This window comes from Urocitellus parryii, chromosome 8, assembly GCF_045843805.1.
Source record: "Urocitellus parryii isolate mUroPar1 chromosome 8, mUroPar1.hap1, whole genome shotgun sequence".
NCBI classification, from domain to species: Eukaryota; Metazoa; Chordata; class Mammalia; order Rodentia; family Sciuridae; genus Urocitellus; species Urocitellus parryii.
In genome coordinates, this window is record NC_135538.1 from 138,660,625 (window position 1) to 138,678,718 (window position 18,094).

At 50.7% G+C, this 18,094-nt stretch overlaps 1 protein-coding gene across 1 annotated transcript in view; it reads right to left on the reverse strand.

Moving 5' to 3' along the window:
* Positions 1-17,772, reverse strand: part of Txndc5 (thioredoxin domain containing 5) — a 28,512-nt gene extending 10,740 nt beyond the window's left edge. The window contains exons 1-4 of the mRNA XM_026384643.2: positions 17,522-17,772; positions 12,875-13,024; positions 7,029-7,134; positions 1,704-1,800 (exon numbers count right to left, since the gene is read on the reverse strand). Coding sequence (XP_026240428.2) covers positions 1,704-1,800; positions 7,029-7,134; positions 12,875-13,024; positions 17,522-17,772 — 604 coding nt within the window. The remainder of the gene's footprint in view (positions 1-1,703; positions 1,801-7,028; positions 7,135-12,874; positions 13,025-17,521) is intronic.
* Between the last annotated feature and the right edge of the window lie 322 nt (positions 17,773-18,094).

The window sequence follows — 18,094 nt, forward strand, 5'->3', positions numbered from 1 at the left end:
GTCATTAAATTGAGCCATTGTAAACCAGGGGCCATCTGTAAAAACAAAAAAATACCCAACTAGGGCCAGGCTGAAGCTCAGTGGTGGAGCGTTTGCCGAGGATGCGCGAGGCCCTGGGTTCCGTCCCCAGTGCCACTAAAGGAGAAGTTTAAAAAGACCGAGCTGAACTACTGTGCCTGGGAACGCACCCTTCATCCCCGAAACCATAAGGAAAAGGAACGGTCCCCACAGAAGTCGGGAAAGGGCCTCCTAGGGGGGAAAAGAGGGCGGAAGATAAGGGCCGGGGTTTAGAGGAGACGTGAGAGGCTGGCAGCTGGGCCGCTGGGCCTGGGCGGGGGCAGCAGGATGACCGTTTCCCAGGCGCCACGTTTGCTTCCTGTAATCTCTGTTCTATTTTGCCACAAAACAGAAGGTTTAAAAAACAGGACCACCCTTTTGGCTAAGGAAAAGAAAACCCCCGACAACATCATTCTGTAGACACTGAAGGGTTTTATCTGGACGGTTCTTTGATGTAGGGCTGATGCCAACCCCAAAGCAGGCTGGGGCTGGGGAAGATCTAGCCAACGCTGTGACGGGGGCCTGGCCTCCCCGCGGGACTCCCCCACATCCGTGCTCAGCAATGGTGCATTCATAAGGAAATGGTGCGACACACAGTTAGAAACTGAGCACCTCCTGTGCAAGGCGGGAACGGAGCCTGTGGACAGGTGGATCCCTAACCTCGGGGGCCGGGTGGAGCAGGGTCTCCAGGAACCAATCAGGATCCTGATGGGAAACCAAGGAGGGCAAGAAGAGGCAGTGTGGCGTGGGGCCTACAGAGTGCCGCCCTGCAGCAGGGACGTGTCCAGGGCCAGGCTGGACGCGGCTCCCAAGGGACCATCTAGGACAAGGTGATTTGGGTAGCCCCTTCTGCAGGGAGCCCGAGTCAGTCTGAACCCACAGTTTATCTCCCGCGGGAGAAGACCCGCTGAGGTCCCACTCCTGGGGGCGCTGGTGCACCTTAAGTAACAGCAGAAGGCCGAAGGTGTCACCGTTAAGTCATTTTAGCCAGAGCGCAGTGGCCGAGGGGTCCGGCTGCCAGCGGGCTCGGGCTGTGAGGTCAGATCAACTCCGAGCCTCTCACCCGAGGTTTCCCACCCTCTTCCCCAGGACCTCTCTCCATGGCAGCGCCTGACCCTGGCGGCCAGCAAGGAGGCTGCGTTTACATTCCTGTCACCCAGATGGAGATGGCTTTCCCGAATAGTGGCCACGTGTGAACACAGACGGATGTGTGGTCACTCACACGGGAGGCCGCAGGTAGATCACTGTGATCTTTGGGGGACCATTTCCAAAATGTGAGATATGCTACAGAAAGATATTTTAGTGTGGAGACACCTGATTCGATTCGCAGGTCATTATGGTCCCACTCAATCCTGCTTTAACAGGTAGGGGAGGCTGTTGCTGCCTCAGCATGAATATAAACACTTATCCAGGGCGCACCAGCAGCTGGGGCACCTCCCGGGTACACCTATGCGTGACCCCAACTTTCAGCGCCCAGGACTTTAGCTTTGCGTGAGGCCTGGCAGGTCTACAGGGGCAAACACGGAAGGAAAAAGAATGTCCAAGAGCGATCCTGCTGGGTCCTGGAGAGAGACCCCTGGTCAGAAAGAAGCCAGCGGGTCACGTGACGGGGTCAGTGTTCCAGGAATCCCGCATCCCCACCTTACCCTGCGCCACGTGCAGCGCGAAGTTGCTGGCCGAGAGCTCGTAAAGGCCCTGCTTGAGCTCCGGGGCTCTGGGGGGTTCCGCTGCTGGCTCTGGTGTCTGATAGGAGAAAACAAAACAGCGGTCACTGGGCTTGTTCGTGCACACAGGGAAGCTGACGAGGGGACAGGTCTCTGTCTAGGGCCTCTGCAGACGCCCTGGCTCCCAACTCCCTGCACCTCTGTCGGTGCCACTGGGTTGGGCCAGGCCAGGCTGGGAACTGCCCCGTCCATGCTCTGGGTGTGTCAGCTGCAAGCCCCTCGCCAGCCTCACCCTACAGGACCGAGGCTCCCAGGCAGCCGGTGACAGCTGTCCCCCACTGAAGCACCCACCCAACAAGGCAGACAGGCTGAAGGACAGTCCTGCCCCAACTCTGCTCTCTTCTCTGAAATGTGTCCTGAAGTTTCACACAGGGGACAAAATAAAACTCCCGATGGGCTTCCTGTGCCGGGGGCAGCGCCTCAACACACAGAGGCAGAGGATGGACGGGACTGAGAGTAGAGGATGCCAGGGAGCCGGGGCCTGCTCCCCTTCACTCACACAGGAAGGAAGGCCAACGGTCAACGACAAATCAGAGACAAGAGGTGACGAGAAGAAAATACCCGGGGAATGGAAGGAAGGGAGGAACCTACGGTCGGGTTCACAGGCTGTGATGGTCACTCACGTGACCAGAAGGGCTTTTTAAAAGACGCTCCTATCAGCCCGGCAGTCCCCTGACTATCTGCACGGGTGTGTGCCAAGGCCCCCAGTGGGTGCCTGAAACCGCAGGTAGTACCAACCTGACAGATCTAGTTTTTCCTGTCCATACGTCTCTATCTTAAGGTTCAAGTTATAAACTAGGCCCAGCAGGAAACTAACAGCAGCAACTAATAATGAGAGAGAACAATTAGAACCATGTGCTGTAGCAAAAGTTACTCAGAACTAATGAACTGCTTATTTCTAGAATTTTCCATTTAATATTATTGGACTGCAGGTAACTGAAGCCACAGAAAGCAGGAGCCACAGGAAGCCAAAGGGTAAGGTGGGCTGGGGGCGGGGGTTCTGGTCCCCAGGAGCCACCAAATCACCAGGGTCCTACACAATTTCAATTCCTGTTTTCGAGGCCAGGTACAACTCTGGCTTCCAAGTGACCAGAAGGGGAGAGACCACTGGACGCCTGAGCGGAGACGCACGGTGCCCACTGCTGCAGTCTCACCTGGCCGCTGACCTCTATATGGAAAAGAACATCCAGGGTAAGTCGTGCGAGGCCCCAGGGTGACGGCCAGAGCATGCAGAGTTGCAGCCAGAGAGCATCTCGGAGGGCCCTTCCCATCTCTCAAAATGCCAAGAAGGACCACAAGCAAAGGATGGCGGGAGGACAGTCTATGAGCTCAAATGACACCACGTGCTGGTCGTCATCCTTCCGGAGATGTCCAAAGGGCTTTCAGAAATAATACGTTCCTGTGAGGCTCACTTCTGTGCCCCCTGGGGACACCAGAGCAGTCCCCACCATCACGGGGACACCACCACATATGACAGACACAGCTACCGCCTCTCCCTGCTGGTGACGGTGGAAACTGACGGGACTCTGAGGGAAGCAGTCGTCAATATTCACCAAGAGCCATAATTTTTTTCAAGTGTATTTATTTGTTTAAAAAATTATTTTAAATATTTTTAAATTAATTTTTGACATTTATTTTTTAAGATACTTATTTTTTTTTAAATTTTAACTTGTGGCTTTGCAATTTTATGTCTGGAAATATATTCTTAAAACATCACTAAAAAAGAGGAGGAAAGACAGAAAATTTGGAATGGAACCACCATTTGACCCAGCTATACCACTCCTTAGTCTATTTCAAAGGACTTAAAATCAGCACGCTACAGTGACACAGCCGCATCAATATTTATAGAGGCTCAATTCACAATAGCTAAACTATGGAACCAACCTAGGTGCCCTTCAACACATGAGTAAAGAAAATGTGATATATATACACAATGGAATATTACTCAGCCGTGAAGAAGAATGAAATATGGTTATGGTAGTTACCAGTAAATGGATGACACTGGAGGCTATCATGCTATGTGAAATAAGCCAATCCCAAAAAACCAAAGGCCGAATGTTCTCTCTGATATGTGGATGCTGACTCACAATAAGCAGGGGTTCACCAGATAGGACAGGGTGGAGTGGGGGTAAGGGTGAGAGGATGGCAATGGAAAAGACAATAGAATGAACTGGACATAACTTTCCTATGTTCATATGTGAATATACGACTACTGAAACTCCACATCATGTACAACCACAAGAATGAGAAGTTATACTCCATGTATGTATGATATGTCCAAATACATTCTACTGTCACATATAACTAAAAAGAACAAATAAAAAAAAATTTTTTAAAGAGGAGGAAAGAAAGCTCTTCAAAAGATTAACATGTTGTTTATGTCATTTCTGATGAGAGAAGAATTTTATAAACAATCTAAATATCCACTAATAGCAGAAGCATTAAACTATGGCAAGTCCACATGATATAGTAACATAAAATATTCATTATAGAAAGGGTGAAACATTTACATGATTGTAACTGTGTTTTTAAAAAGCAGAGTAGTAAACACGGAAATATAAAAAGCAGGGTGCAATATAAAAATGGCATAATTTCCTTTGAAATATTATCATAAAACTAAGGGGAAAAATCCCAGTTTGTTATGCAAAAATATAAAAATGTATATATTAAATTATTTAGGGCATAAGTACAGATTAAGAACTTTAAAAATATATCTTTTCATTTTAAAAAGCTAAGTCAAAATTGAAAAGACTTTCTGATTTTCAGTACAGATTGAGCATCCTTACTCCAAAAACCCCAAATCCAAAATGCTCCAAAATCCAAAGTCTTTTGAGCACCAACATGAGAACACAAGTGGAAATTTCCACCACTGACCTCACATGACAGGTTGAAGTCAGAAAGCCGCACACTTGGGGCTGGGGATGTGGCTCAGTGGTCGAGTACTCGCCTAGCATGCACATAAATGTAAAATAAAGATATTGTCTCCAACTAAAACTTAAAAATAAATATTTTAAAAAAATAAAAAAGAAAGCCAGCACACTAAAAACGTTGTATTAAAAATTACCTTTGGGCTGGGAGCAGCTGTGCATGCCCATAATCCCAGCAGCTCAGGAGGCTGAGGCAGGAGGATCCCAAGTTCAAAGCCAGCCTCAGCAATGGTGGGGCACTAAACAACTCAGTGAGACCCTGTCTCTAAATAACATACAAAATAGGGCTGGGGATGTGGCTCATTGGTGGAGTGCCCCTGAGTTCAATCTCTAGTACCAAAAAAAAAAAAGAAAGAAAATTACCTTTGGGCTGTGTGTATGTGTGTATAATGTATATGTTACAAAAAAAAAAAAAAGGGCATAAATCCATCTCAGGTTTAGACTTGATATCTCATTATGTGTATGCAAATATTCCAAAATTTGAAAAGAATGTGAAATACTTCTGGCCCCAAGCATTTTAGGTGAGGGGTACTCCACCTAGACAAAGTTTCCATACTTTAACTTTTGCATGATAACACACATTGTCACTGTCATTGTTTGTGGCAATGATCTGAAAACCTCGTTGCTTGGAGACACTAAAACATGGAGGTTAGGTAAGTGGCTTCAGGGTGACAGGGGTAAATTCCATGCATCCAGCGTCTCCAAACCAACCCTCAGAGCATCTAGGCCAAGCCCTGCTCACTGCACCTCCTCCCTGGCCAGGTCTGCAAAGGGGAAGCCGGGCCCTGGCAGGACATCTTTCCAAGATAAAATTGCCCGCACATCTCACATTGGCTGTTAAATAAAACCATTGCAGAAAACAGGCTTTTGGGTACAAAGTTTACCTTAAAAGTTTTTTTTTGTTTTTTTTTTTTTGAGGCTACTAAGTGCTCTTTAAAGTTATTCTCCTCCCACTCCCCATACCTGCCTCCTCTCCAAAGAACATTTTCACACAGCAACAATGTGAAGTTTAATCTGTGTGAAAGTTGCACCTGCTCCACCAGCTTTCTCACCGTGACAAAGATGCAAATTTACTGTCCGAGAGGTCTGTGGTCTTCCCGTTTCCTATAATTAGATAAGTCTCTAGTGGACCCTGATGCTACAGCACTCCTCCCCACGAGGTTACAGTTTGAAATCCGAGCTATGGGAGGGTGGAGGAAACAGCAGAGTTTCTGATTAGCTGTGACAGGACAGAGTTAAGAGCCGCAGGCACACCCTGGAAAAGGCCATCGATAAGCAGCGGAGCTTGATTGCTGGGTTGCAGGTGGCCACAGACCACCTTCAAGTCTCTGGACACCTCCTGACACACAGGCAGTCTGAAGTTAACTGGTGACACTGAAGTCACATTCAATGACTTTAGATGCTCCTGATATTCCCCCAGAGACACACAGCCAGGGGCTGAGGGCCACTGTCCCATCCTGCTGACATCACAGCACCAACCAACAAAGTCTAGCCCAGCCTCTGTGGGCCTGGGCACTCGGCATCGGTCAGAAAGCACCACACACGAAGGAACAGCTGATGACCACTGTGACCTACCACCAAAGGAAGACTGTGACCTCAGGCAGACGAGAGGAGAACACATTTCCTTAGTCACCTCCTTAGAGCACCCGTCGTTCCCTCATACAGGGAGGTCCAGAGAGACACGAAGGGCACTTACTGGTATTAAGTGGGGGCTGAGGACGGAGATGACAAGGACAGACCCGTGCTATGGGTACGGTTGGCAGGGGCAGGACTGAGTCAGAGACTGTGGGCGGTGAAGGTCAAAGGCCCTGGGGAGAAGGGAGGCGGTGGCAAGCCAGCTGGGCTAGACGCTCTGCCCTGGGCCCCAGGTGGTCAAGAGTCCATCTCTGATGCCTAAGAGTTGTTACTCCTTGTATTCCACGTGTGAGTGGCAGGGGTCATGCTGAAGGGTGGGAAGGGCCTGTCTGAGATGGTATGCTGGAATGTTCACCAGTGACACGCTCCGAGGACGAATGTAGCCAAACAAGTGACAGGGGACAGGAGAGAAAGAGAGAGAGGTGGGTAAAACGCTGACGACCGCTGAAGGTGGGAGTCCGCTGGTTAGATGTTCCTCTCTACTTTTGTGCATATCTGAATATTTCCATCAAAAACTGTTTTAAGAAGTTAATCTTTACCTACAATAACAAAGAATGATAATGAAGAATTGCTTTAAAATGGCAGGATTAATTAGTCACCTCATCTGGCCTCTGCCCACTTACACAGGACCCCAAAACTGTAGGAAAGGAGGAGGGAGGGAGGGAGGGAGGGAGGGAGCACTCACGGCCGGCTCCTCGTTCAGCGTCTGCAGCATCCAGTTCTCCAGGGTCTGGAAGTCCCGAGGGCCCTGGTATTTCACGGCTTCTTGGCCAGGCTTAAAAAACTTGAGGCTGAAAGAAGAAGGAAGGATCAGGCAGAGCAGACGCGGAAAGCCTTTCCACTGCTCTAGCGGAGCGCCTCGTCTTATCAGGGAGCAGATGAACTGCGCAGGGGCTGCCGCCAGGCAGCAGGTCACTGCGGTTATGTATGTCTAAATCAGGACGACGGTGGACACGGCACTGTTTTGCAATACAGGCATTGCAAAGGTACCTTAGCGGGTATGTGGCTCCCACAAATAAACGAGCATCCAGTCGTGGTGAAAATTCCAGTTTCCACCTCTAAGGACACCCCTGACATTGGCTGATCCAGTCCCATTCCCTCACTTCCCCCTGGAGAAGAGGCCTTCCCGCTCCCGACCCCCTCCATAGGTTGGTCTCTGAGGGATCTTCGGGGGTCGTGGGAGCTGTTCCCTTCATGGTGAGCTAAAGACACTCCCACAAGTGACACTGGCAGCTCCTGGCCCGGATCCCTCCCTGCAAACGGGAAACTGCACAGAAAAAGCCCAGAGGGTCGGGGACACGTGGCTACTGCCAGAGAGAAAGGAGGACAGACCGGCATCCGCTGGGAGGCTTGCTCACCCCGGTCACCCGACGTCCCCACGGCACGTATGTGGGTTTTGTGTGTCAGTGGCCAAGGTTAGAATCAGGTTAATAGGTCAATATGGGGGGAAATGGAGAAGAATAGCGTGACCCTAGATTGGTGGAGGGAAGTGGAGGCGGGGGGACGGGAGGAGGGGACAGCAGGGACAGTGGAACCACACAGACATTTATATATATATGTGACTGCCTGACCCGCATGATTCTACAACAGGGACACTCAGAAAAATGAGAAACTATATCCCAGCTATGTATGCTAAGTCAAAGTGCATCAATGTATTCTACCGCCATGGATGATCGATTAAAGCACATTAAAAATTAAAATTAAAGAAAAAGTCAATGGATGTCAATGGATGCTGAAGTCAGACACAGAGGTTGAATTGGTGCCTCGGCCTGTTTGGGCTGCTGCAACAGAACACCATTCACTGCCTGGCTCATCAGCAACAGAAGTCTGTTTCTCGGTTTCAGAGACTGGGAGAGCAAGATCCACGGGCCCGGAGACTCAGTGCCTGGGGACGCTTTCTGGCTTATCGATGGCACCTCCTCCCTGTGCCCCCACATGGCAGGTGAGACAAGAGTTTTCTGGGGCCTGGTGAATCAAGGCAAAAATCCCACTGATGACGACTCTGTCCTAATGACCTCCCAAGGTCCTCCCAAGGTCCCACTCCTAACGCCACCACACTGGGGTTAGGATTTCAACCTATGCATCTTAGCGGACACAAACACTCCGTCCATAACAAACAGCTGACTTCTCTCGACAAGACGGCCTTAAGGGGAAGTCCCAAAGTCTCATAGCTGCACAAGAAAACCTCAGTTACATTAAGGCACGGAAGGAGGAAGTGTGCACTGGCCTGACCACGAACCTGAGACCACGTGAAGGGGCTGAGCTGAGGTCCCCAACGTGCCACCCGTAAAAAAAAAATGACGCCTGGTCACAGCAGCTCGTACAGATGCCCCTCAGCTTACGGTGGGGTTATATCCTCATCAACCCATCATAAACCGAAAATATCCTACATCAAAAACGCACTTAGTACATCTAAGTGATCAAACGCCATAGCTTAGCCCAGCCCACCTTAAACATGCTCAGAATACTGACACTAGTTTACAGAAAGCAAAATCACCTGACACACAGCCTCGTGTAGGACCAAGGACAGACCACCTCATGGCTTGGATGTCTCCCGTACTTACTGAGCGTGGCAGGGAGAAGGGTTGTATGGGGATGCTTTCACCCCCGTCAGAAAGTCAGAATGTCCCAAGTTCAAATGCAATTGTCAGGGACCATCTGCACTTTTAGACAAAAAGAGGAAAAAAGCCAAAATAGAACTAGATTTGTAGATGTGCCTCCAGCGATGAACAATGCACCTGATATTATAATGGTGGCGCGTGCCTGTAGTCCCAGTGATTCTGGAGACTGAGGCAGAGGATCACAAGTTCAGAACCAGCTTCAGCAACTCAGGGAAACCCTGTCTCTAAATAAAATACAAAAACAGGCTGGGGATGTGGTTCAGAGGTTAAGCGCCCCTGGGTTCAATCCCTGGTACCAAAAGTAAGTAAATAAATAGAAACAGAATCTTTATGCAGGTGGTCAAGTTCAAAGGAGGTCATTAGGGTAGGCCCTAATCTGGCCCAACAGGTGTTCTTGTTAGAAGGGGGAATTCCTACCTGGACACACGCACACAGGGAGGCCGTGTGAAAACAGGGGGTCACAGTGGTCCACATATAAGCTGAGGAATGCAAGATTACCAGCTGCTTTGGCTTGGACCTGGAATATCCCTCATGTTAAGGGGTCATTTCCCAGTGGGCTGCTATCAGGAGGTACTAGAACTCTAAAGAAGAGGGTTTAATGGAAGATCTTGGGTCATCAAGGATTGTGACCTTTATGGGGACTGTGAGACTCTGACCCCATCTCTTCTCTTATTCTTGGCTTTTTGACCACCACGAGGTAAGAAGGCTGCTCTCCCACACTTCTGCTATGATACACTGCCTCACCCTCATCCCCAAAGCAACAGACTGTGGGCTGAAACCTTCAAAACTGTGAGCTAAAGTAAACCTTTCCTCTTTTTAGGTTGATTATCTCAGGTATTTTGTGACAGTAACACAAAGCTAATACACAGTAACCATCAGAAGCCAGGAAGAGGCAAAGATGTCTCTTACAGGTTTCAGAGTGGCCTGGAAGACTCCTTAATTTTGGATTTCCAGCCTCCAGGACTGTGAGACAAGACGTCTGTGTTGTTTCCAGCCACCCAGGTGTGTAATTCTTTGTTTCCGCAGCCACAGGAGACTGCTGCAGATGGTGTGACTCCCCTCCAGTCCAGCCCCTGCTCAGGGTTTCCCAGACATGATGATTCTTTCCTGGCTCAAGAAGAAGCCCTGAAAACATTTTCCTGAGCAGAGTCAGCCATCCCTAGAGGCTCCGAGAGCCCAAACTCCCTCCCACTCCGATCTTTTACTCGAGTTAAATAGATCAGGGAAAGGATGACGTAAAAGCTGCTGTTGACACACACCCTGGGACCAGGCATCGACATTCATCATCTGGTTCAGGCTCGGGATGCCTCTATGAGGGTCATGTTTAGAGAAAGTAAATGCTCACACAGGTAAACCTACAAATGCCTCAATGCCACCACACACCGTACACAGCGCTGTGCTTCCTGCTCGCTGCTAAGAAAGAAGGAAACAAACTCACAAACTAAAATAAAGCCTCTTCTCGGGCACTTCACGGAGGCTCCCTCCCAGCCCACACTCACCATAGGGTGAGCTCCTTTTCCTTCTTTTTAACAACATAAAACCAGTTCCTGGTTAACCTGGGGAGTCCGGATCTTCTAAATCAAACTCAGGACACACGATCCCAAATGGGTCTTGTGAAGTCTGTGAACAGCATCTACGGAGCCACTGGAGTGCAGTCGATGGTGTTTCCAGCCAGTCCAGGGGGACGCCTTTCCTTCCCTCTCTGAAGCCTGGTAAGGCATCTCTCTCAGCCTGGACAGAGTTCTGGTTCAGCCTCCCTGTAGCATGGTGGGTGACCTACGCCGTCCCCCCTCGGTCAGACTGGACACACGGGTCCATCTCTGCTGCCCCTGCCTTTTGGAAGTCATGGGTTTCTACCAAGCACCAAAGACCCAGAGTTCCAGAGTCCTCTTCCTCTCGCATTGAGCCAGCACGCCTCAGACCAGTGTTCACAGGCACATTATCCTGCTCAACTCCCACACTGAACGGAGGGTGCGATGAGCGTCACCGTCCCACCGAGGCTAAATGACACAGACCTGTGTGGTATGTGAGGGTGGAGCTGGGATTCCAGCGTGGCTTCTGTCTTCAAGCCCAGGGGTCCAGGGAACCCTTTTCCACGCTGCCTCTCAGGTTTGGAGATCAGCTCTGGTTTCATCCTGCCTCCGTGGCCCCCCACATTACTCAATTAAGTAAAGAACTACATAGGACTGACTTCATTCCCCGACTGTGGCAAGTACGCAGGGATCTGCAGGGGCCAGCCCTTCCGCCTCCTGTGGAGACAGCATCGTCCCTCCTAGTGAACTACCTTTCCCTCCAGCCTTCCCAGTGTGGTCTGAATGGGGCTGCCATCTTCCCAAGAGCCTGCCTCCCCCGCCACCATGACCATTCCTGGACCAGACGCTCTATTCAAGCACGGCCGTCAGTCACAGCTCAAGTCTTTCCATGGAACAGAGAGATGCTGAGCTAGAAAGTTCACTCACCTAAAGGGAGCCACAGCAGAAACACCCCAATTTCCCTGAGGCTGAGTGTCAGAGCACCCCCCCACCCAGCCTTTTAATTCACCCTCTCTACCATGAGTTGAATGCCCCCACCCAAACTCATGTTGAAATTGAAGTCTCCATTACACGTATGAAGAGGCAAAACCAGGTAAGACCCTGAAGAAATGATTAAGATCAGATGAGTTTGTGACAGTGCGGCCCCCAGCACTGCATTCGTGGCTTGATAAGAGAGACCCAAGTGAACAAGCAAGCTGTCTCAGCGCAGATTGCCCTGGGCCACCTGGGGATTCTGCATCATCCCCACCAGCAAGAAGGCCTCACCAGACACAGCCCACCAGCCTTGGACCTCAGTGCTATGAGCTGAATACATCTTTATTTTTCATATGAAGTACCAGTCTATGGTATTTGGTTATAGCAACAGGATACAGACTGAGACACCGTCTTTTGTTTAATAAGCCACTGTGTTGGCGTATTACTGTAATGGATACCTGAGATAAGGAGCTTATAAAAAGGTTGACTTAGGTATTGATTTTAATTGGTGCATGGTAACCATGCAGAATAGTGGGATTCACTGGAAAAGGTTCACTGGGCTCATGGTTTCGGTCCAAGGGCCCCTGGGACCCACTGCCTTTGGCCCACGGCGAGGCAGCACACCACGGGGGCAGCCGTGTGTGTGGGGGGTAACTGCTCATGGGAAGTGAGACACAGAGAGAGAGAAAGAGGAGCCTGGGCCCCAAAGTCTCCCTCCAGGGCACACCCCAACAACTAACTTCCCCCAGGCCCTACCTCGTAGAAGTTCACATTACCCCCAAGGTGCCGCACACCGATGACCAAGCCTTTAAAACAGGGAGCTTTGGCAGGCATTTATCCCAACCCTGGCAGCCAACTACAACTGGTTTAATAAAACCAAAAAACACCGCCGTGAGGGAGTAAATAGCAACTCCCTCGAGGGCAGCGTCAGCGTCAGACCACTGTCCTCTGGTCTGTCACCCTTCTTCCCAGCAGACACAGTCTTTGTGCAGTGGGATGTCACTCTAGAAAAGGTGTTTGAGAATTACAGCGTCACCAACTATTCACACCCAAGCTGGTGACAGTGTGGACGCTGTCCTGGGGAACACCGCAGGCAGCAGGATCTCGGGCAGAACCCCGCTACTGTCCCCTGAACACATCCCCTCATAAGCAGAAGACCCTGATGCTGATTAAAGGCCTTCTCCAAAGTACAGAAACAACCTCTAAAACAGACGCCGTGTCAAATATCATCTTCCCCTAGCCACAGGGCGGCCTGCTTAACTTCAGCCTCTCCTCCCTCCTCCGATCTACAAAGGAAATGACCAAAAGCTCAACTTGGCCTTGCCTTGAGTGGAGGGAGACGGCCCTTTCCGAGATGCGGAAAGCCCAGCGCCGCGGGGTACGTGCCCTTCCTCCCTACTCACGTGGGGTATCCTCGCACACCCTGGGCGGAGCACACCTCCGAGTCGGCCGTGCAGTCCACCTTGGCCACGTACACCTTGGCGTCCTCCATGCTGTTGTACTTGTCTCCCAGGTCATTCCAAGTCGGCTGCAGCCGCTGACAGTGTCCACACCTGGAACAGGGTAAGAGGAGGAGTCGGACAGAGCACCAGCTCAGGGGGGTCGGGCCCACCACCTCGGCCCTTTCCACTGGGCAAGGGGCCCTCTGTCCTTTCTGTACCTGCCACAGCCAGACAGCTCACAACTACTCCAGGACCCAACTCCCCCCAGGACAGTGCCATATCATTCCAGGCCCTAAATCAAAACTGAGCAAGGCACGTGCCCAGATCTCCCTATCTGACCTCCATGCCAGAACCAACCCACCTTCCCTTGCAGTCGAAACCCTACTACAGCATTTGCCGTTTTTTCAAAAGGGTCACGGCTTGGCTTCCCCTGGGGCCTGGTACCGTCTCTCTCTCCCTGATGCTTCCTCCCTCACCTCCACCTGGCCGACTCCTATTTGCTCTTCAGGTTTAGCTTGAGAGTCACTTTCTCCAAGAAGCCTACCCTGCCTCCCAGGCTGCTGAGTAGCCATTCTGTGGTCTCCTGGAAATCTCTCCTCTCTCCCAGTACAGCAGCAGCTGAGCACTTCTTCTTAGAATTGCTCCTTTATTAGTCAGGTCTCCCTGTTACACAGCCAGATATGCACAAATCAAGGCTACCTCAAAATCAAATCAATTCTGCATTTTCTCTACTGAAAAGCTAGTAATTTTTTTTTTTTTAAAAAGGAGCTTGTGACCACTCCATTTTCCAATATGGATAAAAATCAAACATCTATTTGTAATACTCATTGTGTGAATTTAGTTATATACAAATATTTTTAAATTGACTATCATTTAAAATAATCTGTTAGCTGGGATCATGGCTTCCCACCACTCTTCACATTCCATGACAGCATCCGTATCTTCCGGTCACTAAATCCGCTCAGAGTCACACAGCTGATGGTCATCTTGTATTCTTAGCTGCCTGCAGAGTCGCACTTGAATTCTGAATGAGACCACACTGGAAACTTTATCCCAAGCTTCAAGTACAATCACACGGCATTATGGCACGTGGGTATTTTTTATTTATCTAGTAAGTATGGTGTTCCTGTCTACGATGTAACCACTCACTCTATTGCTTTTTAAAGTGATCTTAAAAACACAACAACAACAAAAATTGCTCATGAGAACACCCAGCCCTTTCAATTGTGAGTTCTTCCTCAAAATAATTTCTCAGTAAACTCTGTTAAGCCTCTTGGTCTGTTCTGCAGATGACCCCAACAATAAACATTTAAAGGGACCAATGAAGAAAAGGTGTCTTCCCTGAGCAGCCCTTCCTTGGCCAGCTCAGAGAACCCCTGCTTCATAAGAGCTTCAAACACAGCATCATTCCTTCCTTTCAAGAAGAACACTGTGAGGGAAAACCTAACGTTTAAGTATCAGGGGCCCAAGTTCCGAGAAAGCAAGCACTGATGGCCTTCCCAGAACACACCACAAAGCACCTGATGGTTTCTTAGCTAAATGAATAATAAAAGGAAAGGAAAGAAACACAGTGGAACTGTACTTGTGGATTCAGTTTCTGGGGAGCCAATGAGGGCTTGGCAAGGTCGGGGGAGATAGGCAAAAGGCCAGGTCCACATTCCCCCCAAAGTGTACATGCAATGGAAGATATGAAATTTTGGTTCCCTGGCTGTCACTGGCTCCAGCATGTTCCTTTTTATGGCAAGAGCATCTTATCACACCGAGTGTGATGCTGTCTGAAGACACAGATCTGACAACCAGTTCATTTGGTGCTTAATCTAAAAAGCCATGATCCACTCTGATGCTAGAAGAAAAACTGGCTGTGAGGACTTAGTGAGGGACAGTGGGGTGGTCTCCAGCAGGGCACCCCTAAAGGGTTTTCAATGGCAGTTCTGACTCCAGGAAAATTTGGTCAGACATGCATCCTTGACAAGTTTTCTTGTGAAAACACAAACATGAAGAACAAGCTTAAAGAGTAAGTTCACTGGGCCAGGCACAGTGGCATATAACTGTAATTCCAGCAACTGGGGAGGCTAAGGCAGGAGGATTGCAAGTTGGAGACAGCCCTGGCAACTTGGCAAGATCCTGTCTCAAAATAAAATTCTTTAAAAATGTCTAGGAATGTAACTTAATTGTAGAGCACTTGCCTAGCATATGCAAACCCCTGGGAATAAGTTCATTGGGCACTAAATCAAAACAGACCATCCTGAGCCACCACCAGGCTAGCCAGGCATGCTCCTCCCACTCCCTCCTACTCCCACAGCAGCTACAGATTAAGCCACAGGAACCATCTAGCCAGAACTTCTGGTTTGGGGCCCTGTGGCTATATCGACCCACCTCTGAAACAGCCAGCTGCATTCAGAGGGTAGCCTGTGGTCAAGTAATAGAGCAAAGGCACCTGATCCTAATCTTGAACTCCATGTCATCAGGTTCACTGTGACCCACACTGGCCACAGAGAAGCTGTGACCTGATATTGGCACAAAATCTCCAATAGTTGACCAACCCTATAGCTGCCAAGTTCAGGGCAAAAGTACACAAATCCATGTTTTGTTACATGGTGTCCTTGCCCCCAGATCACATTTCCAACATTTCCCAGCCTCTGAAATGGGAAATAAATGTGTGGGGGTGGGGAACAGTGTATTCTATTTGAGCTCCAAGTTACTCTTAAAAGCCTAACTTTTGAAGGCTATCACAGAAACCCACACATTCCTCTATAAACAGTTGTCACAGACTTAGTAAGATGCAAACAAATAAAAATGTAAATTGTTCCTTCTTCCAAGAACATCCATCTAGATATCCATAACCTACATACAATGAAAACTGTATTAGCTATTACTCAGACAGACTGTACAGGCTTCCTTCTCAGTCCAGGACTAGCTAGTGCTTATTGCAGAGATCTGAAAATTAAAACTACATTAGCACTAAAGGAGACTCAACTATGTCTATGTGTCAATTTTTCTTTAAAAGTAAGGAGAGAAGAGCTGGGGTTGTAGCTCAGTGGTAAGAGTGCTTGTCTAGCATGTGTGAGGCCCTGCGTTCAAACTTGAGCATAACTTAAAACTAAATAAACAAACTAAAGGTATTGTGTCCCTCTACAACTAAAAGTACTAAAAAATAAAATAAAATAGAGAAAACCAGATTTATTCCACTGAAATCGGCTCCAACTAAGCACAGTAGAGTATTTAATTGGAATTGTTACTGGGAGACTACTACTGCACAAAGTAACTATTAACATCAACTGAGGTTTCATGCTACAATGTATTTTCCATACCATTAATAGTTGTAAAAATTCAAGAGGTTTTCAATACATTGAAATACAATGTATCCCATATATACATTATTAATAGTAATTATGAGCCAGACTAAACCAAAACAGTTGCTTTAACACCAAAGGAGCTGAAATATAACCATAGCACTACTATGAAGTTAAAAAAAAAGTTTTTCCAACTTCAAAAAGGCTTCATTTCTGAATAAGCCATGTTTAGGTACCTGACTCATCCTACATCCCTTTTCCTAATAAGCCTCTCTGAGCTCTGGGAAACAATGTAAATTCTGCAATAAGCACAGCAGGAGCACATCTCAAACTTGTGCACTAAGACTGGGGGCTTTCTGCCCTGGCCTATGGAAACTTCCTTCCTGGGGTAATCCACAGCCAGGCCCCAAGGAGAGCACTGGGTGTGCTTGTGTGCAAAATAATTCCCGGGGTAAGGGTCAAGCAGGAGGTGTAACTTCAACCAGCAACTTTCCCACCTCACAATTTCCAAATGACCTGGCCCCCAAAATAGGGAGAGGAGGAAGTGACAGCCTTGGATTTGTGGGCCGGCAAGAGCAGGGCTCACATCCACTCCAGGCTGCAGCGGGACACTCAGAATTTGCAGGACTGTCCCTTACTAGCGTGGTACAGAAGTCCCCGTCTGCCGTCCCCGTCTACCCCTTCGTACCCACAAAACGTATGGTGAGTTTTTATTTTCCAGTTAAACTTTCACGAAGGTGATTAGCCAGACGTCTACTTGGCCAGCTCGGCCCGGAGACAGGCTCCTCCCGGCGAGTGCACGTGTCCCCCGGGTGCCAGCCAACCCGCAGCCCGCTGCGTCCGGAGACACAGGAAGTTTGGGGCGCTGGGCAGGGGACCGGCAGGGTGATGTCTGGGCTCTGGCAGCCCTGAGCAAAGGGACCCCAGTCTTGCTCTTCAGTCCGGGGACGGGAGGGGGAAGGTTCGAGAGCAAGGGGCAGGAGAGGGGCGGCCTCTTCCAGGCTCCCCGGGTCGGGAGCCGCCTCCTCCTTCGGCACCGCCCCGGCTGCCGAGCGCCACGTCAGCTGCGAGCGTCCGAGTCGTGGCGCCCACGCCCCCCGGCCCAGGGCCCCTCGCAGGCGCCCCCCGCCTCCTGCCCCGAGCCCGTCGTGCCCACCCCACGGCTGCGATTCCCAGCTACCCACATCCCGGCCCGACCCCAGCCGGGGTCCCCGCGGCGCCTACGCGCTCCACGCCTCCTGCCCGGCCCTGGGAGCCGCTCCCGGCGCGCGGAGTGCGGGGCTGGAGCCCCGAGGAGGGCGACGCGGTCAGTTACCAGGGCGCGAAGAACATGACGAAGTGCGCGGCGCTCTGGATCCCGTGCGTGAACATGTCGGCCGTGTACAGGTGCTTGGCGTGCGGGTCCTGCCCGTCCCCGCCGTCGGCCGCGGGGGGCCTGTCCGCCGCCGGCTCCTGGGCCCGGGCGCCCCAGCGCCCGCCGCCGCCATGGCCGAGCAGCAGCAGCAGCGCGGCGAGGCCGGGCAGCCGGGCCAGCGGCGGGAGGAGGCGTCCTGGGCGCGGGGGCATCGCGGCGGGGCTGGGCGCGCTCTCGCCGCGGCGGCCGGTCCCCTCACCCGCGCCCGCCTCCAGCCGCCCGCCCCGCCCCGGACACGCCCCGGGCACGCCGCGCCCCCTCCTCGCCCCGCCCCGTCCCGCCCGCGCGCGCCGCTGCCCGAGTCTGGGTAGGCGCCGGGAGCGCGGGGCGGCGAGCCGAGGCTGGGGCCCTGGGGCCGGCAGAGCCTTCCGAGCGCGGCCTCCCGCACTTCCTCGGAAAGTTCCGGTTCATCCCGCGAGGCTCCTGCCCCTCCCCAAACCCGGGGCCCTCACCCGCCTTTCCGCTGTACCCACA